At 40.7% G+C, this 26,319-nt stretch overlaps 2 protein-coding genes across 2 annotated transcripts in view; both read left to right on the top strand.

Moving 5' to 3' along the window:
- Positions 1 to 2,422: 2,422 nt before the first annotated feature.
- On the top strand, positions 2,423 to 10,818 carry LOC143325162 (ephrin-B2a-like). Its single transcript, XM_076738089.1, has 5 exons — positions 2,423 to 2,727; positions 3,559 to 3,842; positions 4,978 to 5,070; positions 7,957 to 8,073; positions 8,996 to 10,818. The coding sequence occupies exons 1-5, from the start codon at positions 2,621 to 2,623 to the stop codon at positions 9,385 to 9,387; spliced, it is 993 nt and encodes a 330-aa protein (XP_076594204.1). The 5' UTR covers positions 2,423 to 2,620; the 3' UTR covers positions 9,388 to 10,818.
- Positions 10,819 to 22,073: 11,255 nt separating this feature from the next.
- Positions 22,074 to 26,319, top strand: part of gpc5a (glypican 5a) — a 121,250-nt gene continuing 117,004 nt past the window's right edge. Inside the window, exons 1-2 of the mRNA XM_076730204.1 lie at positions 22,074 to 22,446; positions 25,959 to 26,120. Coding sequence (XP_076586319.1) covers positions 22,296 to 22,446; positions 25,959 to 26,120 — 313 coding nt within the window. The 5' untranslated portion in view covers positions 22,074 to 22,295. The remainder of the gene's footprint in view (positions 22,447 to 25,958; positions 26,121 to 26,319) is intronic.

Here is a 26,319-nt window from a genome sequence, read left to right as displayed (position 1 = left end):
CTGAAGTTTGTTCTAGCAAAGTGAGACGTGTATAATTTAACGTTTGCATGAGAAAACATCGGTGCATCAGCTCTCTGTGTCATCAGTGTCAACGAAACTCGAATCTTAATTAAATTATAAATATGAAAGATGTTGCCAGAACTTTGAGCACATGCACGGGAACACAGTCTGTTCCAGATAGAAATGCAGATATTATAAGTGCAGTGCAGCCGTCATTTGTGGTGCTCTAGTCTTGTGACAGAAGCCCTGTGTAATCTTTTAAACCACTTTGTCATCAGTTCAGAGTCCCAGAAAACAAGGGGATTACAGCCTTGGCTCCTTTAATGCAGAATATACTGGATTTTAAAGAAAACCCACCCAGACCCATCCCTCAGACAGTGATTTCAGATGTATTGATCCAGACTGTAATAAAAATCAGAACAATAAAACACAAAGCTTGGAATGTAGCGGAGGATTTCCCAAACTCATTTGGTCACTGGGGAATTTACTCATGTTCGGAGGTAGATGGACGTCTTCGTGGTCTGAGTCAGAGCCTGTGCGTGTCCTGTAGGTTCATTTAAGGTGATCCCTGAGTCATAGTTTTCACTCATCTTTCGATTCGTCACCACATCAGTGTTTCCCCCAAGATGAGGGGCTGTTCGATCAATCAAATCTGTACTTTCTTGTCCTGATCTTCCTCACATGGTTACTTCACAGGGACAAATTAAAACTTTCAGGCTGCTCTTTGAAAACTAAAATATCATCATTGTGTTTTTTATATACGCATGCTGACCATGAACAACATCCAGACATACGTTGTATCAATGAATGATGATTTTCAGATTTTCATTACATATAAGAAATCAAATAGTTTATGTGGCTGTTGTCTTAAAAACACAACCCTCCATAGCCTGGAGGTGTGTTTAGGGTCACTGTCCCGCTGAAAAACAAATGATGGTCCCGCGAAGCAAAGACTAGATGAGATGGCACGTCGCTGCAGAATGCTGTGGTAGCCATGCTGCTTCAGTGTCCCTCGTCCTGTTTCATGCTTCACAGTGGCGTCTCAGATTTCCACTGGTCTAATGTTCCTTGTGTGTCTCGGCCCGAGCAGTTCTCTTCCTCTTGTTGTCTTCCTCAGTCGTGGTTTCTATGCAGCACTTTCTCCTCATGACAGTTGATGCTGAGATGTGTCTGCTATTTGAACTCTTGGATGTGCTGTAATTGGTGATCTCTGATCTCTGACTGTAATGAACTTCTCTTCTTCTTCTCCTTCTTCTTCTTCTTTTGTGACTACAGTTGGAGGCACATTGAAAATTCTTGAACTTTTCCTGATTGACTGACCTTTTTTTGTCTTAAAGTGATGATGGACTGTCATTTCTCTTAGTTATATCAATTACTACACTGTTGTTTACTGTACACCAACACTATGTCTGTGCAACACAGCTGATGGTCTCAAACTCATCGGAAGGTAAGAAATCCCACAAGTGGTCTTTTGAAGGCACATATGTGAATTGAAAAGCATTCATGTGACGACCTCAGACGCTGGCTGAGGGCATGAACAGTGAACAGTGTGCAAAGCTGTCATCAAGGTAAAAGGTGACCACTTTTAGCAAGCTAAAATATTAAACATATTCTGCTTCAAGTTTTTTGTGTTTAACGTGTAATTCCATAAATGTTCTTTCCTAGTTTTAATGTCTCCAGTATCTATAATGTAGAAAAAAAAACAATAAAAATAAAGAAAAAACCTGGAATGAGAAGGTGTGTCCAAACTTTTATAGACTAAATTCAATTGCAGGTGGAAATATAATATTTTTAAGAAGTCTAATTTTGAAAAGAATACTAAAAAACTATAATTTTGTATTGTAAAAAAAGTAGATATATTCTAAAATGGTGTTATGAAAAACAAATCTGATCAGATTATCATGGGTAATAATCATTCACGCAAAAATTTCCAGATAAACAAAACCAGATATTTACCCAAATCAAGCAATTCAAAAATCATAATCACACATCTACCTCCAGAGGATGAACAATCTGTCCATCCTCAAACGCCCTTATTTCAGATGAGGGAAAGCAACAAGCTTCCCTGTAAACTACATACTTCATATGAGGAACAGTTACATATTATAACTGAGTGCCTCTGAGAAAAGTAGAAAGAAGAAAAAGTACTTTCACCATTTTTATATATATATTTTTTATTATTATTTAATAAGAAGGTGTTTGGAGGACAAACCAATCTCAATCACCTCCACCAAAGACACAACCCTTTTTTATTGATATTATCTTAATGTGAAGAGCTGAGAGAGGGCAGAAATAAAACTGTGCCATCCAGCCCAGGTCTCCCGTACGCATGAGCCTGCTGTAGGGGCGGACCGGCCAGTCAGCTGATGACTTTATACTCCACACAATCTCTGTCCTCCATCCATGGATTTCGTCACACGAATGATTTTCTAGCCAATTACGCACAATGTGGAACATTTCATACAACAGGAAGACTCGCAACTTGGTGGGATTTCGCTCAGGAATGTGTCCTCTGCGCGCACCTGGAGCCGCCGGAGACATGCAGAGGCAGCAGCTTTTAGCCCGTTTTCACTCTGTTTTATGATACTGAGCCGCGGTGGACCTGCCATTTATTCCTGTGATGGGGAGAATCACATGGAGCTGTGGAGCCGTGATCCTGCTGGCCATCATTTGCTCATGTCGTGCCGTCACTCTGGAGTCCATCCACTGGAGTAGCTCCAACGCAAAGTAAGTGGACGGAGCAGTTTCACATGAAGGACGTGGCTGCAACTTTCTGAGGCAGCTGTGTCTTTTTAATGTGACCTAATTAATGAAGTTCATCAGATGAGGTACAACAGTTGAACAGCAAATCGTGACACGAGAGTTTTAATATTTCACACGAGCAGCTGTAACGCAGAGCTGAGACTATTTATAAAGCATAAAATGCCAAATATTCTCAGCTTCCAGTTTCTCCAGTGTGAGGTTTCACATCACTGTAAATTACAATAGGGCTGCAAGTAACAATTATTTTCATTATCTGCTGATCATTTTCTCGTTTTCCTCTTAATTTTGATCTATACACTGTCAGAAAAATGTGAGAATCATGAGAATCAAAGATGTTGCCTTCAAATTACTTATTTGTTTGAGAAACCCAAGAATAAACTCTGTTTACTGTCAACTAAGATGAAGAAAAGCAGGAAATCCTCACAACTGAGCAGCTGAAACATTTCTTTTTATTATTGATTGAAAATGACATAGATTAAAATACTTACAATCGATTAATCATCTCAAATCACTTCAGCTTTAAAATGAAATATCAGTGGGTTGTGGCCTGTTTCTCAAACAAAATGAGCCATTTGAAGAAGTCGCCTTGTGCTTTTCTTAAGATGCGATGGGCCCTTTTCACTCTTCTCTGATTTCTAATTCTTAATTCATGTGATAATAAATAAATTAGTTTTTAGAGCATCTTAAACTACTGCTGTCTTGTTGAAAAGCTCAATGGATCAAACAAAGAATGAAACAACGATGCTTCACTCTGTCTCACGCTTCGTCTCCTCTCTCACCCCATCTCCCACACAGATTTAGTCCAGGTCAGGGTCTGGTCCTGTATCCTCAAATTGGGGACAAGATGGACATTGTGTGTCCCAGGGCAGATGCTTCCTCTGGAGGACAGGAGGAGTTCTATAGAGTCTACCTGGTCTCCCGAAGTCAGATGGAGAGCTGCACCATAGACAAGACGGACACGCCCCTGCTGAACTGTGACAAACCTCACCGGGACGTAAAGTTCACGTTCAAGTTCCAGGAGTACAGCCCCAACCTGTGGGGCCTGGAGTTCCTCAAGGGGAGGGACTATTATATCACCTGTGAGTCACTGTGTGACAGCGTGCCGCCTGAGTCTGTGTCTCCGTGCTGAATGAGCATGTGCAACACATTAAAATCAGCAGAACGGAGACACAAGCTGCTGCTGCCTACAGGTGGAACAACGCTTGAATCAATGCTTTTCTGTGTTTTCCTCCTGGGAGGAAGAGGAAGCCATCGTCCTCGGCTCCCTCTCGATTTGTCAGTTTGCGTGAGAATCAAAAAAATGTGGCCTTGTTATTGGGCCGCTGTCGGTTAAACCAGCATCTTAGTGGCAAGTGATGCATGAGATAGAGAGCAAGTCTGACCATGTAGCCTCATCCACCTCGCCGCGCTCTGACAGCACACTTCGCTCTGGCAGGCCAGTGTGATTCCAAGGGCTTACATGCCCCAAATCACACAAGGCTTTTACAGCATCAGGCAGATTTGATGGGAGCTTTCATGGCAACGTGGCTTGTGGCCTGTGAGATGTTGTTATCTGACCTAAATGCTTCTAACAAGTCTGTGTGTGTGTGTGTGTGTGTGTGTGTGTGTGTGTGTGACAGGGGTGAACAAGAGTTCTTGCTGCATGTTTGTGTACATAGATGTGCGTTTTAGTTAACGTAAAAACTTTTTGTCCTCCAGCTGAAACGATCAGTCAGTTCAGCAAGAAAGTTAATCGACTATTTTGATAATCAATTGATAGTTTAAGTTATTTTTAATGGAAAAAAGGCGGAACAGTCACGGCCTCCAGCTTCTTATTTATGAGTATTCGCTGCTTTTGTTTGTCTTATATGATAGTAAATCAAGTATCTTTCGGATTTTGGACTATTTAGCAGACAAAACAACCAATATGAAGAAGGAGTAGACCACATAAATTAATTGATTATGAGTTTGTGAAGACCTGGTTGCATCTTTGTGTTTTTTCATGTGTGATTATCTACATACTCTATGTAACGTTGTAGTTTTTGCTACGCTCGTCTGCCTTTTCTTGCCTATGTGATGCAACGTTCGGTAACTGGCTGAACCGTCTGCAAAGAAATCATAATGGAACTACGAATGGCTTGATCACGCCTGTGTTATGACGAACGCATGAAATCTGAACTTAAAACGTTGAAAACAATTGTACTTTAATGTCTGCCTCCTGTCTCTGTACATCAGCCACTTCTGCAGGCTCTCTGCAAGGTCTGGATAATACTAATGGAGGGGTGTGTAGAAGCAAATCCATGAAGCTGGTGCTGAGAGTCGGCCAAAGTAAGTGCTCTGCGTTCGTGTGCCAGCGTGTGTGCAAAGCCGAATGTGTGAATGAGAGAGACACGCAGCTATCTGACAAAACCATGCTGAAGGGACAATAACAACAATAGTTTCATTCTGGTTATTATTATTGTAATGCAATAATATCGCTTCCTCTCTGGAGTTACTAAGTGGTCTGATAATCTCAATCTATTCAGTCTTTTGAAGAGAGATTGCCGTCATGAATTATCTCAAATCCTTAATTCCAACCGCTGGCAGCTTAGGGCCATCAGTATTATCTTGCATGTGATCATTCAGACTGGCTGTAGCAGCCAATGATCTTTTTTTCCCTTGTATTAACATCAGAATAGCCAATGGTCCTTTCTTTCTTTCTTTCTTTTTTTTTTTTTTTTATCATTTTGTGCTCTTACCACACACATTAAGATTTAATGAAGCACATTCTGAACATATTCCCTGCCATTACTTTGAATGTCCTGAGGATAAATCACTCTGTGATACAATATTCATACAGAAACATGTATATTTTTTTATTCTTACACTATCACTGTCTTATTATGGTGGTGCTGTAAGTCTCTTTATTATGCAAGTAACCTTATATACTATAGAGGAAAGAAGCATTTAGAGCTGCACAGATTCACACAAACTAACCAGATGCTGTGTTTATGTGTGTGTGTTGCTAAAAACTTTAAAAGCTAAGTCAGTTAAAGCCCCAAAATGTAAGTTTTTGACCTCAGCAATGTGAAGTATTATTCATATAAATTATTCAAAAGTTTGGATTAGAGATGAAAAATCAGCATCTTGTGTGTTTCTCAACTGATCATAACTGAAAATATGGGGCTGTTTTCCGGTCCTGTTTACAAACTCTATGTAAACAAACCTTTTTATCTGCAACAGCAAACATTAATAACCCAGATGTAGTCGTAATCTCGTGTTAATCTCTACATATCCTGAAAGTCCTGTCAACCAGTTTGGGAGTCATTGCAGTTTCCTGTTTTGTGTTTGCATTTTGGGAGCGTAACAGCCTTTCAGTTTGGATCAGAATGTATTTATCTGTACATTCGTGCTAAATGTGTAGCGAAATTGCATGAACACCAGTGGTGGGTGAATGCTAATGCACTGAAAGAAAACCAAAAGAAACTAAACTTAAAAGAATACAGTTGAAAATGTGCTGATTAACTCTGGAACATACAGAAATGTTGATTAATGGGTCAGAAATCAATAAATGAAATGAAATGAGTAGATGAAAATCCTGAATTAAATCTCTTGAGAAGGAAATTCTGGATTTATTTTATGCACAGTTTAGTCAAAGGCCATAGTTTGTGCGTGTACTGCTGAGATATCTTGGTTGTATCTGTTTGGGAAACTCATTTGTACACATAAGTTAACGCTGATCTATGGAGGTACATTTTTTTTGTGTGTGTTTGTTCATGTGTTTTTGGGTTTTTTTTTTTTTTCTGGCCTCCATATTTTCCTCCAAACTTCCACCTTCCTCTACTTAAAAAGGCCCTCCAGCAAAACTCCATAAAACTGAAGGACTTATGACAGATTTCAGAAGCAGTGAAGTATTTACATCCTTACTTAGGTAAAAACTGTGTAAAAATAGTCCATTACAAGCCCTGCATGAAATAGACGACTGCAGTAAAAATACACGAATATTATCAGCAAAATGTAACAAAGTGAAATCAAAGTAAAAGTACTTGTTTCAGTGGTTCCCAAACCAGGCAACTCCTCAAGGGGTCACGAGATAAATCTGAAGAAATCTTTTTTAAGGTTTTGGACTTGTTTTGTGGCGTATTGAATAATTTTATCTCTTTGGGCCTTGAACTGAAATCGTGTAAGAACTTCAGAGGGAAATGTCTCTTTGATGGAACTGCTAACAACTTATGATAGACATCTGACATGTGACACGGGGGCCCAGCTGTGCACACAGCTGTTTTGTAGTGACTCAAGTGGAACTTAGGCTGTAAACTGCTGGTTTAATCTTTAACAATGTGTTGTATTTTATCATATTTTAATTTATGTAAAATCTTGATGTGAAAAGTAACTAGTAATAACTGTAAAATACATGAAGTCGGGTAGAAAGTACTAGCAGAAGTATAAAGTGGCATAAAATGAAAATACTAAAGTAAAGGTTTAGCAAAAGTATCCTTGAGTACTTGATTGAATGTACAGTACTTAGTAACTTCCAACCACTGTTAGAGCATCAGGGTCGTAAAGAGAAAAAGATCCAAGAAGCAAAGTCTCTGAAATTCTGACTTTTAGTCTCGAGCGTGGGCCAAGCTCCTAAATATTTTATCTTACGTTTCCCACAATGCAATTCTTTCAGTAAACCTTCCCTGCCTGGTAAATGCCGTAATGTATTCGGGTACATGTCCAAACTCCGCGCTCCCACTCTGCAATGCAGGGTTTCTGTTTTTCCATTTTTTAAAATTTCAATTTAACCTTTATTTAACCAGGAACTGTCTGAAGAAATCTCTTTTACAAGAGAGACCTGGCCAAAATCACAGTTACATAAGGCCCCAGAGAAAAATCTGAATTGGCTGCATTCACATTCATATGAATGTGTTGGTGGAGAAAATGAAACCATTGGTGAGTTTTTCCAGTCAACCAGAAAACAGTCACAGTCGTGACTCATTAGGTCAGAAAATGGTTTCTTTTCCTCGTCTGTCATGCTTTTTTACCTGGATGACACAAAATAATTAGCCAATCCCCCCCCAAATTCTTCTTTTTTTGATTGTGACTCTGATTCACTAATGATTCACCAGCAGTTGCAGTGCGACTTCGTAATCCCACCTACACCATGCAGTGAAAATGAGGAGATGCAAGGTGTGGCGCTAATAGCCATAAGTTGTGATTTTATGTCGACTGTCCTGCTTTATATTCCAGGCTCTTCAGATCCACCCTCAACTCTCCAGGAGTCCCCAACCAGATTCCCACCCACACGACCAAAATCCAAGGCCAAGGACCCCCCGAGGACAGAAGAGGATATAAAAAATGAAACTGGTATGAAGATGAGAATTTTGCCTGCGTGGGTGTACTATTAGTGTCTTGACACACATAGTTACAATCTTCACAATTAATTATATTTTTGCATATTTTAGCCTGTCCGGAAAGGGATCGATTTTCAGCTACCTCTCCCATCGGAGGATCCTAAGAATCTGCATGTGGAAAATGTAGAAAATAATGACAAATATATAAAAGTTGCACACACACAGCTTGCTGTGTCCCAGATCCAGACTGATACTAAGCAGGTTTTTAGAAAATAGAGACAAATGAAATAGACCCAAACCAGACAGCATGCAGACTAAATTCAATCTTTTTCTTTTTTTTGAGTGTGCTGTTGATAGACACCATTCTCCCACAATGCAATGCACAAAAGAAATGGAGCAGCTCACAGCTGAGAAGAATTATAACAAATTGTCGGCGGTGGTGAAACAGCTTCAAAAAAAAATCTTGGGAAACAGAAGAATAAGTATTCGATCTTGGCAAAAACATTTCGATGTCTATTTGTGAAGTTTAATCGGCTGCAGCTTTCCCAAAGTTGCAGCTTGACTGACAACCGAGATCACACACGCTGTATCGTTTCCAAAGTATGTTAATGTTTTTGTATACTCGCTGCTGAAACAGTATACTTCTTTGCTTCTCATTTGAAAGAGAGTGAAGTTCAGATCTGAGACACAGCGCTTGTACTCAGATCTTCCCTGATTGTGACTCAGTGGCCATTCAGTGCCACAGAAACACACCAGGCTGTTCAACAGTAAGACACTAAAGATTAGAACGTGTTCTGACTGTTTTTTCATGTTAACACACACTGATCAGGCTGTACCAGAGCATAAACTGAGTGTTTTAACTCAGTGTCCTGATTCACTCTTTCATCTCAGTTTCTCTGAGCTTCTTCCTGCCTCTCCTCTGTTTCTCATGACAGACACGGCCTCAGAAACAGGACAAACAAACCCCAGTGGCAGCGGTGGCTCTGAGCCAGGACTGTTCGTGTGGGTTGTCTCTGGCTGTGTGATCCTCCTGCTGGTCATCATAATTGTGCTGGCCGTGCTGTGGAGGTACCATCGCCGTCGCTGCGTCCCAGATAACCAGCAGTCTGCCTCCGTGTCCCTCAACACTTTGGCTGTGCCGAAGCGGGACAGCATCAGCAGCGAGAACAACGGCTCAGACCGCAGCGATGTTGTGCTTCCTCTGCGAGCCTCTGACAGCATGATCTGCCGTCATTATGAGCGTGTGAGCAGAGACTACGGACCCCCTGTGTACATAGTTCAGGAGATAACACCCCAGAGTCCCACCAACATCTACTACAAAGTCTAACGATTGCTCCTCTGAAGCCAGAAGATCCTAAACTTCAACTGTTGGGGACAAACTCAGGCCACAATCAATGACCCAACACTTGGTTGTGCAGTTTGTAGTGGATGCGTGGGGCTGATCTGAGAGCTGTTGCATGGGCCAGATATCGGCGTTATTCCTGTTTCACACTGAACCGAGTGCACAAAATACTGTTGAACCATTTTTCTTTCTTGATGTATTGAAGAGACAATCTGAGAAGAAGCTGACGTGTCAAAACGCTCACTCAGCAGTTGTGTTCAGTTTGTTTGGAAGCCTGCAGCAAACACCAGTGATGGATTGTAACTAAGTACATTTACTCAAGCACTGTACTTAAGTACAATTTTGAAGTATCCGACACTTTATTCTTCCACTGCATTAACACACAGAACCTATGAAGAACTTTGAGGATATGATGCATTATAAGAAACTAACTACCCAAAAGTAAATACAATTTGAGGTTAATTGATAAGTTAATTATCCAGAAAAAAAAAATAAAAAAATCAGAGTTTTGATAACTGATTAATAATTTGAGTCATTTTTCATGCAGAAAGAAGTTGAAAAGTTTCAAGGTTTGTGACAATTTGCTGCCTTTTCTTGTCTGTAAACTGAATCATTTCGAGGTTTCTTATTCTTGTTCTTTACTTGGATCGCTGTTAGCCGTCACTAAAGTGGCAGCTACTCTTCTTTGGATCCACACACAACAAGACATAATATGGAAAACAATGAAACACATGTGACAACAAGTGACGCACGCTTTGAATTGCCTGACTTTGGCCATAAGAACGTGAATCGTTCTTGAGTTTCCAGCAGCATCTTATTGAGGTTTGACCTGTTTGTTGGATAAAATATTTGAGGATGTCTCTTAAAGCTCTGGGTGCTTTTGATGCATTTGTCATTGTTTTCTAACATTTAACAAACCAAACAAATCAAGAAAATATTCTGCAGATGAATCCATAATAATCAGTACAGTGAACACTATTTGTTCTCCTTTATTATTTATTTTTCCCTTTACTTTTAAGCACATTTTCCTGATAATACTTGCATACATTTATTTAAGTAATGTTTTGAGGGCAGGACTTTTAATTGAAGTATTTTAAAGTATGGCATTGGTACTTTTACTTGAGTAAATCTAACTACTTCCTCCACCGCTGGCTAATGCCAAGTGTTTTCCTGGTTTTATCTCTCGAATAAGCAAAATCCTCACTGCCACTGCTTCATTTGTACAGTAAATGTGCATTTAATTTAATTTATTGATAAATCTGAGAAAAGATGGATGGTGCACTCCAGCAAACTAAATTTGTGACCTCTTAAATATGAATTTATCACAGCTGAATTGTGTAAAGTTTGTGTGAAATGCTGTTCAGTAAAATGAAATTCATGATTTTGTGGCTTTTATTAAAATAAAACCACTTCAACGGATACCACACTTCCAGGTCCAGGCTGCTTTCATGTAATATTTTGTCTTCTTTGATTTAAATAAAATCATTTTAAGCAGCGTTCAATGTACAACCGGGAGGCCACGCTTAAAAAAATGGAATTACTCAAAGTGGGAATGGTTAAAGGTGTGAAAGTTTAAAAACTGGACAGCAGCTGGTCAGTAGCCTCTTCCTCAGTGTCTGTCTCCTCTCTGCTTGGCAAAACCTACAAGAGCAACAATGAAGGTGATGGATGTTCTTCAAATGAAGAGAAGAAAATGATGAAATGAAAGTTTGAATCAGAATAGACTGCTGATAAATCACAGCGCGCCCCGTCAGCTTTCCTTGTGCTTACAAAATTACTAAGCAGCACAGTTCATAATGACTTCAAGCAGCAGCAGCCGCTTGCAGACAGCCGTCATGGTCCTATTCAGAGATGATTGCCACTGTATTATATTTAAAGGACTTTAAGGCATTTTTGTTGTAATACACCACAGTTCAAAAGTTGGGATCACCTACCACAACAAAAGACTGATTCACTACAATCAGACGACTGACAGGACGACTTTATATTTCTGAATGGTCTTTCACACTGTTGGCTTGTAGAAAGTCCTCCTTACAAATAGATGTAATTTTGTGAGAATGGTTTTCAAAGAAAAGTCATGAACAAAGCACTGTACAATGGCTCGACCAGACTGACACTTGAAAGAGCAGAAATAGACAAAAAATACCTCAGAGCAATAGTCAAATAAGAATATAAGAAACCACCAGGCATTGGTGAAAGACACTGTGCAGAGCAGTGTCAAGAGCACAATAACGCTTATTACAAGCTGGAAGTAACAGGTGTGCTGCTTTAACAAAGCTGTTCTTAAAACTTCAGAATAGAAGAGAAGGTTAGTCTGGGGTTAGCGCTGCGGACAAATCACAGTTTAAACCTATTCAGTCTAACCAGTGAGTCAACTGTGAAGGCTCCGTTGTGGTGAAGTAATGATCTAGAGTCACTTCTGCTTTTCTGGAAAACAAATTCGAAATCGAAGGGTGAATGGTCACAGCAGTACTCCCCCCTGTCATGCCACGCTGTGGTGACATGGACCAACGGGATGAGTTTTAGTCATGTAACTATTCTCATTTTTGGAGCCAAACCTGTTTCATATTTCAGGAACACATTTGGTGTCTGAACTATACTGTTTGTATCTATGTTAGAATAGCTGTTAATGAGGGAAAGGAGACAAACATCAGTGCAACAGGTGATTCCAAACTTCTTCTGTATATTTCAGCTGTGGTTGATTTGAAACTAACTTTACACTCTGAACCGTTTTCTGAATGATTTTGGGTGGGTAGAAGCTGCTCAGAGGAGCATGACTTTTCATTACTTAATGGTGCTCATGGGATAGTGACTGTCATTCTACGGTGAACAGCACCATGAGGAGTTTTTCACCATGTCTTTGTAGATTATTAATAGAAAGGTTCTGGGATATATATTGCAACCTCTCAAAATAAGAGTATTTACTGTCATAATAGTAATCTTCCCTCTGCTGGAATAGAAACTGTGCTGTCTGTGCCTAAAAATCTCAGACTGATTCTTTTACTGCTTTCTCTGAAGCTCATGAACATGTTTGACAGCTGCAGTGTCATCGTGTCATCGTTACAGGTCAACAAATTTGTGTAATCTGCTTTAAAGCTATTAAACTATCTGTAAAGGCAATATAAATCTTTTTTTTTTTAACATAGAAACACTCATCATTTAATCGTCTCGCAGTCTCCTGTGGCGCTGTGCACAGCATCCATGGGTGAACATGTTTCATGCTCCTTCAGCCACATCATGCCGCACATTTTCAACCTGTCAGCTTCCATGAGCTTCCTCTCCACCGGGGACACTGTTGCCTCTGAAAGCAAGAAGCCAGACTGGAGGATCTTCAGGACATGTGCTCTGTGCATCAAACAAGGAAACTACTCGGCTGAAGTTAAACAGGAAAATCGTTGAAGGTAATCATTGTAAGAAATCATTGTCGTGAATTGCGGTTATATTTTGCACAGTACTTCTCGTTGTGGCTTGCAGCCCACCATTCAATAAGATAAGAGATCATTCTTTTTTGATGCCACAGCGGGGAAATCTGCAGACTTACAGCACCAAAGGGGATCATGCAATGGTAAAAAGCATCAGTAAAAAAAAGCAAATAATGCTAAATAAGTAAACAATATAATAAGTAAAACAGACAGTGGTGGGATTCACATTATTGCACATATATTGATATTGCAGTCAAAACACACTGATATTGCACATGAGTGAATTTGTCAGTTTCGGTGAGCGTGGTCTACTGAAAGCAGTGTTGATTGCAAAGTCTCACAGCAGCAGGAATGAAGGACCTGCAGTGTCTCTCCTTCACACACTGCAGATGAAGCAGCTGCCAGAGAACTTCTGTTAGTTAGCTGATTTGTGCGTAAAGTCTGCAGGCTGGAGGGTGAAGAGGGAGGGAGTCAGGACTGTTCCCTGCAGAGCCCCTACGCTGCAGACGACCATGTCGAACTCACAGTCCTGTATCCTCACATACTGTGGTCAGTTGGCGAGGCAGTCCGTGATCCACGCTGTGAGGCGGTGGTGCACCCCTGTGCGCTCCCTCAGAAGTGTGGGCTGTATGGCATTGAAGGCTCTGGAGAAATCAAAGAACGTGATTCTCACAGTGCTCTCAGCTTTTTTCCAGGTGAGAGATGGATCTGTTTAGGAGGTTGAAGACAGCATCATCCACCCCAATGCCAGGTTGATCGGTGAAACGGGACGAACCCTAACAAAGAGCTGCAGATGACAGGCGGCATGGCCTCATTGTTAACCTGCAGCACAATGCAATTCCCCCTCCGGCAGGGGATGTATTTAAAATATCTGAGGGAGATAGAGAAAATGTGTCAAAGATAACTTCATTACTACTTTCTATAATTGACTTCTTTAATAGACCAACGTGTCTAGAGCAGTTTCTACCACTCTTAATGACTCCAAGGGAAACGCATACTATCCTGACTATACAATGAACTGAAGCACACTGCCCTTATTCCACCAAATCTTTGAAATTGAGTGTCTGATCTCTTTGAAGTACTCATATATGGCTCTCTTGTCTTGCTACATTGTTCAAAAACAATATAACACAAAGTATCTTATGGCTCTGAAACACTGTAGAGCGTGTTCGCTGTCTGCGTGCGTGTGTGCATATGTGCATATGTGTGTGTGTCTCCCACCCCCTTGCTTGAAGTGATCCTTGCTCTTGTGAGATGTTTTTGTCCTATGTGAAGCTTCACAGCTGAATGGGCTGTGGTCAGGCGAGGTGAGTTCAGTTGACCTTGAGGTCACATGGAGACAATGGTGGCCGGGCCTCTATAGGAAGAACAAAAACAGAGACCCCCAGGCTCATGGCCCCTGTTGTGGGAGGGGCTTGGATATGGTAGGCCATTTTAGAAAAAGCGGGGAAGAAGTGGAGCTGCATCAGAAGGGATGTTTTGGATCTCAAGTACAAGCTAAAGTATCACAAGCACCACCAGCATTGTGTTTTACGCTACCTGAGGTGTCTTTTCCTGCTCAGCTTTATAAAGCAGAAATAACAAAATGATTTCACGCCAGCGTGTGCTGCTGTAGTGTCCATAGACTGCTATTCATTTATCTTTACCCCAAACAATAAAAACTATCATCTGCAAAATGCCCTAAAATGCTTTTGCACCTGCTCTGATCCCAGTGCATAGATCTTTAACTATCATTTGTGCAGAGAGCGCAGAGCTTTAAGAGGAGGGGGGAGGTCTACCAAGGGGAGCCGTAAGCTTTTATCTGACCCCATGGGACGATGTGAAGTCTGCGACCTCCCTGCGTCCACCCACCCCCCACCTCACTTCCATATGCAGAGGAACTAGCCCCACCACTGGCTTTGTGTGGGGGGTTGGGGGTCATGACTGAGCGCTCCCACTCTCACAGTGTGCCCAGAGAAATGGAGAACAACAGATATTCTGGTATTAGGGTGAAAAGTTGTTGGTCATTTGGAGGAAAGAGCATTAAATCTCAAATTAAACACAGCTTTTATTTAAATGATGGTATCCCTGAGAGGACTTTCCAGCTGAGGGTGATTTCCCGCAACATCTGGGTGCAAAAAAGAGATTTTAGAGTTAAATAATTACACAGGACATGTTAAAACTATCAATGAGCTGCTGGGGATACTTCCTATCTCCTCTCTGAAACTCTGGGTTTCGTAAAGCTGTTTAAAAAAAAAAAAAAAAACGGCAGAAAATCCAGCGATAGGGAAGTTGTGGTTAGTGCTTCCTCTTACAGTTAAAAAGCAATCATGTCATTGTACATGTTGTACAGTATTTAGTTTGCTAGTTCCCTCTGCTGGCCAGCTACCATACTGTACCACACGTTTGTGACAATGCACAGGATTTCAACAGATGATAAAGAAAAAGATGAAGGTCATCAGCAGATTGTACGCTTGTTAAAAGATAAGGAAGAAGCTTGGAAGAACTTGTGTTTATGTGACTTCAGCACAACATATTACCAATAACAAAGAGGTGTTGTAATTCCAAACATTGAAAGGTGAAAACCCCTTTCTGCATTTCATCAAACCTCCATTATACTCTTAACCACCAAAGGGTTGCATTTGAAGGCGGGGGAGGTGGTAATGAATTTGGAAGATTCCAGGATTGGAGGGATCTTCCCATGTTCTTTTGTGATTAAACTCTAAGGAAAATGTACTAAAACACACCTCTTTATTATTTACTTAACTGCATTTACATCTCTGTGTTGGGAACAAAAACATAATTGGAAGGATTTTATCGTATTTGTTCTTAAAGCAGCAGGGGGGGTATAAGCAGCTTTCAGTGGTGGAAAAAGTACTACAAACCTTTACTTGAGTAAAAGCACCAATGCAATGATGTAAAAAATGAATATATTGGATAATTTTGCCTCTCTAGGCCTTGAACAATTATTTAAGTGAGATGTGAGAAGTTTAGAGGGTAAATGTTTGTTTGGTGTAACAGCTGACAACTCACAGACATCTGAAACATGAGTTCAGGGATTTTGTACTGTGTTTCAGAAGTGTGTCATATTTTTCAGTGTAAAACATTTATTAGGAAAGTAACTGGCAGATCAGTTTAGTGGAATAAAAGTACAATATTCCCCTCTGAAATGTGGTGAAGTTGAAGGTTAAATAAATTGGAAATCCTCAAGTAAATTACAAGTAGCTCAAAAGTGTACTAAACGGTAGTTCAGCAGATCTTTGCACCATTTCCATCTGTGAATGGTGCAAAATCTGAGGGCTGTGCCTTTTCAGCTGTGCATTTTAAACATTTTAAGCTTTAAAAATCGACACAAATCACATCAACTTTTGAAATGATTTTCAAGCTTTTCAATAACTGTAACTCTTCTGGTCAAAGTGCAAATTCAAAGTCATGGTCATCCCACTACAAACATGTTAGAAAACACAAAAGATGGAAGTTTGGGAGGTTATCTTCAACAGAGTCCACAAAGATGACACCGTGCACAAAGTGCTGTTAAATGCAGAGTCAGCTTTGCAGAACACAGCGACCATCTGAAATGTGCATCTGAGGCATCTCACTGTGAAGTGTTTTATCAATTCTGTGAATGGAAATAAATGTTAAAGCGTTCATAGAGATGTTCCTTTAAACAAAGAGCAGAAAAAGTGTGGAGTGTTGACTGTGGGCCCTACATCCTGTCTGGGGGCCCCGGATTTGTTGCAGAACTCAACTTCTCTTCTGTTGTGGTTTGATGGCTTGTGCCTTTAGATGTAAAGTCTCCACAACATGCAGTCATTTTGATTTCAATAGGAGAAGAAAGCAGGAGTGGGACATGAGCCCTCTGTGGGCATGAGATGTTACAGATATTATGGTTAATTTCAAAGAGGAGCATACACATTCTATACATTTTATAAACCATGTATGTTTTAATTACTGCAACTTTTCACACTTCAAAAACCAAATATCTGTAGTTTTCATTGGTTTATAATGTAAGAGGAATACTGGTGTATGTTGCCTTGAACTATTTTGAGGGCAAAATGCAAAAATATTTGTAATAAACTAATGTTAAAAATTGATTTACTAACTTAAAACAACTGTTTAAATTTCATTTAAAACCTTCTTTATCTCTTTCATTCTTACATTTCACTTATCTGGACTGTAGATTATTATTATTTCAGCTCCAAGTGTTTCAATCATTTGTTGGAGCTCATTTTTGTAAAAGTTTTTGTGGAATTTCTGTTGAAGTGTTTCTCAAAACTAATTAAGTAAAATTTTCCCCAAAACAGATAATTTGGATGCCAATCCAAAATACTTGATTGTCTCTCTATAAATAACTTTAAAAATAATAAAAACAAGTTTTCAAAAGCTAGAGAATCAACTGCAGTCTGATATCACTGTTAGTCTATTTTGATTTAATGAACTGAATAATGTTTCTTTGACTAGCAAGGCCTTTTATTCAAAGACTTAAAAAAAAAAAAAAAGTTAATTATCCCACTTCATAGACCTTTATCCTCCTTTTCACGATTCACAGACTCTGGGTTCATGATGTTCTTAATTAATAAAAAAATGAATTTGATATATGCATAGTTATATTAATTTATAGTGTACAAACGTGTTCATGTCTTTAAGAATATAACTGACCACGTTAACTGTCATATCATTGAATAATTAAAGGTGGCCTGAATTAGCCTAAAATTTACAAAACTATGTAAAACTTGCTTCATTTCAGAATGAGAATATATATATATAAAATATTTTTCTTTATTGTCTGTTTGTATGGAGGCCGACAGAAATTCAACTAATTGATATATATGAGTTACAGATCGATACATGTGATAATAACCCTCTGTGGGCTGATTATAACGTGTTGTGGAGCAGCAACAGGTTAATTAGTCGTTTTAATTTTGCACTGAATCGAACATTGAGGACACTTAAAGAATGAAATGTGCTCAATACATAGAATAGTTTTACAAATCAGCGCCAATATTTTGGATTAAGATCAAAAAACGGAGTCCGCGCTTTCACATTCTATATATTTTCATTATAATGTAAAACTTTAATGGCCATAAAACTGGACGGCTCAGCGGGCTGTTTCCCGTTATGCATGCATACATTTTTTTATATATTAAAAGGTGTTGAAAACCGCATCGATCCCTTTCTGTTTCCCTCTCCTTCCCTGGGAGAGGTGGAGGCTGTTTGGTTGGAGATGTGGGTCGGAAGTACCGTAGTTTATGTATGCTAATGGGGAGAGTTGGGGGTTGTAGCTAGATATTTACGTTCAGTGGGAGCCGCCCTTCATTCACCCACATGGTTACCAACTGGTCGCCTTCGCGCCACTTTCCTAACCCCGCAATCATTTTTAACCAGCGTATCTGGGCTGCAAATTGACTCGCAATCGGCTCGGATTTCACTTTATGTTTCGGTTTTGTCCTCCGGTAGAAAAGTTTTCGGATTAGTTACGTATTTATTTCGCTCTTTTGTCGGTAAGAGACTACACGGCAGCCCAAGCAAGTGAGCGAAGATGGTGGATTTCGGCTGGTGAGTGTCTACCGAGCGCATGTTTATCGGCAAGGAAGTCGGGTTTTGGCTTATTTTCTAATCTCTGTTTTGGTGAATGAAATATCGAACGGTGTGTTTTGCGCCTGTTTTACGTATCTTAATATCATGTTGGCGGGGATATCCAAACATTAACACATAAATGATATGCTTGCGATGAAAACAGTGTAACGTGAGGCGCATGGCAGCCCCCTCTGCTCCACCATTGAGCGAATGAGGGAGATTTGAAAAGCTGTCCGGAGCTTTCTCCGCTGCGCTTTAGCAACTAGTTGGAAAAAATACGGCCTCCTAATAACAATCCTCGAGTTTGTATAAATATGCTAGCCCGATATTTTAAAAGTAAGTTTGTAAATCTGCTTAATTTGTTGCTTAGTCTCGAGTGCAGTGGTGTGTGAGTTAAAGTGCCCCCCAGAACAAAGCAGCAGCACATGGGGCAGTTTTAGGCCGCGCGTTTTAGCTTAGCTATCTTAGCCTAGCCGCATAAACTTAATAGTAGTTTTGCGGGGTGTGCACAAACACAACGCCACCAGGGCAGGGATCCCCGTTAAATAAGGATAAAAGTAGTTAAATGGAGCCAATCCGACGGGATAAATACACCGTTGGCGTATTTTCAAACGTGTGCTCGTTTGTTGTTGGCTAGCGGCTAATCAGTGTCGTCAAACTCAATTTTATTAGCTTGTGAACTAAATATAAAAATGAGCCAGCTGTTTTTACTGAGAACAGCCTCACTGCTCCCGTACCACCCCCAGTGATGGGGTAACTGTTGTATCATTAACACGGTTTGCCATGTTTTCGACAAGCTAACACCAGCTCGCAGCAGCTAAGCTACCTGCCCGACCAGCGCACGGCTGCTGTTGGCTGCTAGCCTCTGTTCCTACGGGGACGGTGGCCGTGTTTTCTAGGAAGTCCCAAACCGCAAGCCGTGGTATTTCCTTTAAATAGACAACACGCACTTGGAAATTTCAGTGTGCAACACTACGCTGGCGTATGGGTTGATTGGTTTTAAGTCATTTATGCTAAGGTTGGCGCACTTCGAGGCGCCATGTTAAAGACGGTGGGGGAGGGGTGAACAACACCGTTCCGTGCGCAGGCGCTCCCGTGTCGCAGGGAACGCGGGCCGCAGGCTGTGCTGCTCATTCATGTTTTCAGTGACCTCGTGCTGCTGTAATAAATCATAACACCTTGTGTCACAACAACTCGTCTAATTACTGACTAACGAACAATGATGGTGCATATTTCGTATGTGGGAAGTATGAACTCCTAGTTTTACGTATATTAGAAGGAATTTTGTACACGTGCGCACGCATCAATCTGCGTATGTAACTTGTTGCAATGTCCTATAATACAATAGTAATAATAATCACATGTCTTTTTTTTATTTACAGATCCACCCTGAAGTGTAGCATCCCAAGCACAGCTGCAGCATGGAGCAGTGTGACCATCTTTCCCATGATGCTGGAGGGCAGCGATACTGTAGTCAGTCTGTGTATTGTCAAAGTGCTTACAGTGCAGGTAGTACTATGTCATACCTACTGCAGTGGAGGCACTTACAGCAATACCCTGACACTGATGTGCAGATCCATTGATGTTACATGTCATTTGAAGTACTGTCTTTGTGCTAAGGTGCATCTAGTGCAGATAGTGAAATAGACTAGCACCTACTGCCCTAAGTGCTCCTTCTGGCATAAGGGGCTGTGATATGCGCCACCAGACCATTTGTAATTTCTAATTGGGCTCAAATATCTCGCAGTTCTCTGCTAGTTTTGCATAGTTGCACTACAAGAATAGATGAGTTGTGCAAATCTATGCAAAACTGATGGTGGCCTGCTTGCTCTCCACCTGTTTTTTTTTGGTTTTGGGGGTGTCACATCAAACACAATCTGGTTACATAACACACATGTAACGCTGTTTAAAAGCAAGGAGTACTTGCAAGTTCTCATCCAGTGACAGTTTCAGCAGTACTAAAGTGCTTATAGTGCAGGTAGTGTTTTCTATCTACTGCAATGTGAGCACTTGAAGTACTTCTAACTAACTGCATCTTTCTGAAGCTCAGGTGTTTGTAACTGTCGAGGACTCACACATTAATCATCGCATGGTCAGTTTTGCTGGTTTGCATTCAGCTTTTACTGTTGTCTGCTGTGCAAATCCATGCAAAACTGACTAGGTTGGTGAACTGTGTTCTGCCAAGAAGAATTGCTTTTCATCAAGATTGTTTTTCACTACATGGTGGGTATTTGTACATACCTGGAGGCGTATGACAGCTTGAATATTTGGAGATGTCCCTTCCTGTGCAGGTGGGGATAGGTAGCAATGCTGTGTACATGGAGGTATTGCACTTGTCCCGGCCTGTGTGGGTACGAGGAGATGGGCGACCTGTATCTTGCCTTGAGTGTTGATTGAAAACTGCTGTGCTGAACTACATGTCTCGTTTTGGCCAGTTTGGTCACTGTGAAATGTGTTTGATTACTGATGGGGATGAGTCTAAAGTGGTTAATTGTAATGTTGCTTGAAATATATTAAATTTTTTTGTACTTTCTTCCTCTGAATTCTTTATTATACAGATGTCACAGTTAATGTGAACATTAAGTGTATATTTTAGACTGGTGTTTAAAGCAGTTTGTTTTTTCCGGGTGTCAGTTGATGCTGTACACCTGGAGTTTAGGCTTTTGAAAAGGTGGTTTTGGAAGCCACCGTCATAAGAAACATGTAAAAACTCAGTGTTTTGGACAACAGTTTTTCCAGTCAAATTGATTCTGTCTGCAATCTGATTAAACAATTTACCTGAATTACTCAAAGTGGTGTCACGATGTGCAACTTTGCCACCACAATAAATGAATCATGTAGCCCAGCTGGGTGTTTACTGCTGCATATTTTAAACTTGTATCCTTAAACTGAGTTTGCAGCAGTGGTGCAGTCAACCCCCAGATATATTAAAGCAATATCCAGGAGTCTGCATTTGAGAGCAGTGCTGGCTGAAGAAGACAAGTGATTGGATTGTTCAGGGGATTCATTTACATACCAAGACTTACATGGCAAACATGGGGCGTGCTCTAAAACATGAAATGACCTTGAAAGACTTAAATAGGTCTTGAAATCTAGTTTTTTTTTTCCTAAACCAAAAGATCATGTCAACTAGACATTTTAATCCGATGTGTAAACACCCAAATCCTTTTCAGTGTAATCTTGATGCAGTAACTCCACATTAAGAACAGCACATGAAAGCAGCTCTCATATGGTTTTTCATTATCTAATGAAAAATCAAACCCATAACCTCTTATTTGTAGGATTAAGTGAACTAGTAGGCGAGCAGTTGTCATTACACAAGAATCTAGTTGGGGTAAAAGTTTTCCAATTAAATTATTTAAGGCTGTCAGATGTGATTTAACTTTGGCTTAATTTTGCTTGATCAGCCTTTTAATAAATCCCTGTAAAACCCACGACACTATCCTTTTTTTAAGATAATGATTAAAAAAACGTCAAACATACTTTCTGGGGTGGCTTCCTTCATCTCTGCAGCCTGCACACTGATGAACGGTGATTAAAAACACAGCAGTCTTACGTTGAAGCTGGGCGCTGACCACCAGATGGCGCTGTCCGGCTGCAGGTCGGCCGCGCATCCATCCGCGGACTGCAGGTAACGTTACGGTACCGCCTCTGCTGTCGCTCCAACCAACTTGGACAACATGCCGCTTTCAGGCAGAGTCGCACCGCAGCCACTTTCCCTCAGTGTCTGGATTTAAATGATCATCTGCAGCGTTTCCTCGACCTAAACACAAACGCCACATGTTCGACGCCGAATCCTGAAACCTGAAATGTGGACGGGGCTCACCTGAGCGGACTAGAGGTTCAGAGGAAACCTTAACTTCCAGACATTTTTTTTTTTATTTTTTTAAAAAATAACCCAGGATATTATTAAAAATGTTTGTGCAGTGGACGAACTACTTTTTCTTCCTGGTGTGCTGCTCTGGATTCGGGTTTGGAAGAGCGAACAGATGCGAGGAAGTGCGCAAAGTTTTCCAACTCCGGCAAATTGGACCAAATCAATTATTGCCTTTAGGTCCCAGACCAGGTATGTTTGAGTTAATCCCAGTCCAGACTGAGCATTAGTGTGTGCTACTGTGTGATTTGTAGTTCAATTCTTACAAACCAGCCAGTTCTTCTGCATCATTTCTACATTTTCCTCGTTTACATCTTCATAGCAACCAAACAATCAACATGCCAACTGCTGACTGACAGAAATATGCTCGAGATGTTCCTCAACACAATATTACCTCCCTGCAGAGCTCATTAGCTGCTCTGTAGCTTTTAACCTGTCATTTTCAGGCTTCTTGAAGTACAAAACACACCTTTTAAACACATTTTTAGAGGCGTGTGTGCATTTATGATAATGATACAGGCAGCAGACCAGGGGAGCTTTGAGCTGTTTAAATGGCATCTTTTTACGTGACTTTAAAATCTAGATATTTAGGGGAAATACTCCATGTGTGTCAAATGAATGCAAGAATAAAAGTCACAAAAGTCATAGACCTACTACACTAGTTAAACTTCAGCAGTATGTCATCTTCATCATAAATATTATTGGATATTTCAAATACATTTTCGAGCACTTCACATTTGGAGATGCATCTTAAACAGCATCACTCATTGATTACTTCACCGTGTTACCAGCTGTACTTGGGCTAATATAAAATGTGCTGTTTTAATCCTATGAAATTAGGATCTAAAGCTCCAGAGATTACTTGTTGGTTGTGATGAAAAAAAGGAAAAGAAACTCCAAACTCTGCTCCTTCCAGCTGACTAAAGCAGATAAGTGGCTTGTGGGGATAAACAGGAATTATTTTGTGTAAAGTTAGGTAAACTAGGCTTCACTTAACTTTCTGTGCACCACCCATAATGTAATTCCACATGATACTCATGCGCAAGATTTGGGGGGAATTATGGGTGTGGATACTTCATGTGGGCTGTCATTGACTGCACGGCTTGTTGCTGCTGCTGCTGCCCTGTGCTCCTCTTGGAAAAGTAAATCTTAATGGTGCTGACTGCCATCCTGCCACTAACTGCTCCCTATAAACTTCGCCACCCCTTTCCTCTCCTTTTCACTGCTGTGAGGAAACCAATTCAATTGACAGAAAACCCTCAAATGCCCCCTAAACCTCTAAATAACCCTCGTAATGCCATCGCTGCTCCTGCCCCTGAAATGAGCCTGTGTGGATTTGCATCTCTGTGCTGTTTCTTTGCAGAATTTCAATCTGAAAAGTGCTTTCTGTGAGATAAATTGTGTGCAGTGGGTATCTCGTGTAGTTTAAGTGATGATAAGCTCCTGATTCAGTGGCTGCTCTCCCTGTAAAAACACTTGCTACTGTTTATAAGTGCACCTCCGTTGACCTCTCTGGCAGCTTCACGCAGCTAAAAGGTCTTCAAGTCCAAATGCATCGTGACATTGGAAAGATGTTAATCGTTTCCTTGATGGATTCAGATTAATGTAGTGAAATACGTTAGATAAGGTTATGGGAGATAGCGGGACGTGGAGTTGATCATAGAGCGTGATTTTAGAACTTATCTATAATTGAGTGTGGGCTTGTGAAAAATAACCTCCAGAAATTCCAGGAATCCGAGAGAGAGAGACGTTTCCATGTAATGAGAAGTGCCAAACAGCCCTCCAGTTTAGGTCAGAACGCAGCAAGTCAGAAGTCTGACACCTCGTCCAAACAAAGCTGTTGTCTGTGGTGTTGGAAATGGAAATAGTTCTGGGAAGCATTTTAAAAAAAAGCAAGACCTGGGGCGCTTTCAGGTTGTCTTATCTGGGAGAGTTTGAATTCCTCCACGTGTGCCATCGCCTGCTCTGCTCCCTCCTCACACGGGGAGCTGATAGCGTCTCTGGCAACAGCCCTGCATGCTCTGCCCAGGCATGTCAGGGAGGCTTTTTGCAGAGTTTTGGGTCGCTTTTAAGATGTTTTGATTGTCCCGTATGTGTGCAGATTGCTTACATGTACTCATAGTGGAAAACCTGAGACACATCACTTGGTGAGGCGATAACGCTTTGACTCAGATCTTCTCTCGGGATCGAGGTGTTTTGGTTTTCTCGCTCCACTAAAGCATTTTTTAACTTGTGCACCGAAACTCACAACCACTGTACCTTAACTTATGTTTTAGGCAGGTGTACTACCATTACTGTTTCTTCTTCTGACATAAGGTTTGATTTGGCCCGACAGATGTTTGAGCATGGTGGGCACGGTGACATTTTGAGCAGGAAGTAAGTCAGTTAGGGGAACCTGGGATCCTTGTGCAATGTTCCATGTTGCCTGGGGCCCATGATTCAGTTTCATCTTTGACCTTCCATGGGAAAAAGTTTGGGCACCGCTACTCTGGTGCCACCAACAGGTTGACTTTGAGTGAAATGACTGACTGCTGTGAAATTTGGTGATCGCCTGATGTTTTGTAAAGAACCGCCAGCATGTCAAAATTTTAATTTGTCCAATGCTTTGGTTGATGATCAACCTATGAAACTAATTAAATTCCCATCAGCCTCATCGATACTTTGTGTTGAGTGTTAATTTGCAAATATTAGAGTACAAACACACAAAACTCAGAACGCAGCAGTCATTATACCTGCTGAACATTCGCATGTTAGCATGGCTGTAGTCTTGTTCTCTTGCTGATGAATGCTGCTAAAAGAAGAAAAGCTGTGTCAGTTTGGACAGTTGGCAGTTTATCACACAGATAATACAGATGATAGTCAGACACACTCACTTATTCATCCCTTCAGGCAGCTCAGGGTGTCAAATCCACCTGACTTTGGAATGTATGAAGGAAAGTGGAGCACCTTAAAGAGAGCATGCAAATGCTCAGCCCCAGTTTTTGCCTCTAATGTGTTAGCAAGTATTCCTTCCTCTGAAAAATACATACCTGGAAATGTCTGAAAAAAGCAGGAGGTCATTTAAACAATATATACCTGTTTTAAAAAAGCATTAAAAACACTTTTAACCCATTTTCCAAGTCACCTGATGCATCTGTTTCCTTGTCCAAACTGCGATGTTAGCCGTAGATGATGTAACGTCTTTGCTTAGTTAATACAAGGTAAAACAAAAACTTTATTATCAGTTATATTTGATCATATTGATGTTACTTTCTATTATTTAGTATTTTCTAGTAGTATCATGCATTAATATAGCTTTTGTTGATCCAAAAGAGCAAATGCATATATATTTTTCATTTCTGGCTAACTGGATTTGGAAATGCAGTTGAAGATTGAGAAACAGGTCACCCGGAGAGTTAGAAGGGTCTTTGGAGATTCTGGAAACAGAGCTAAGCATTACTAAAAGACAGCCTGGGGTTTTCAAACGATGCTGGGTATTTATTTTAGAGAAACAAATGCTTATATCTGAGACTGGAATGTGATGGTAGTACATGAGAGGCACAAACTGGGGCTGTCAAATTCCACACAGAAATGACAAAAGATGGAGTCCTTCTTACTGTAAGTCCAACACGGAGCCACCCAGCTTCTTAGTTTTGTCCAGTTTTAACCCAGACTCCTGTCCTTAATGTGTTAAAATCCCAACATTTAATCTCAATGACTCTCAGGTTCAGACCTTCAGGTGTGCATGTCCAAAAACCTGACATGCTGCACCAAGAAGATGGAGGAGAAGTACCAGGTGGCGGCCCGGAGAGACATCCAGAACCTTCTTCAGACCTCCAGCTCCAGCCTCAAGTTTCTCATCTCGCGTAACGTTGCTGCTTTTCAAGGTAAGAGTTAACAATTTGCGCATGTGGGCATCGCTGTTAAACTTCATAGACGCGTGCCGAGACGAGTGCGCTAATGTTTACACGGATAATTGTGTGTGCGTAGATGTTTGTGTGTATTTCCCAGTTGCAGTATACATTTAGTAGTTAGGGTTTGTGTGGGTGTTGTAAAAACAGTGCATGAGTCAGAGTGTGTGTGTGT

This window comes from Chaetodon auriga, chromosome 1, assembly GCF_051107435.1.
Source record: "Chaetodon auriga isolate fChaAug3 chromosome 1, fChaAug3.hap1, whole genome shotgun sequence".
NCBI classification, from domain to species: domain Eukaryota; kingdom Metazoa; phylum Chordata; class Actinopteri; order Chaetodontiformes; family Chaetodontidae; genus Chaetodon; species Chaetodon auriga.
The sequence above is the reverse complement of the archived record's forward strand: the minus strand, read 5'-3'. Positions and strand labels throughout refer to the sequence as shown.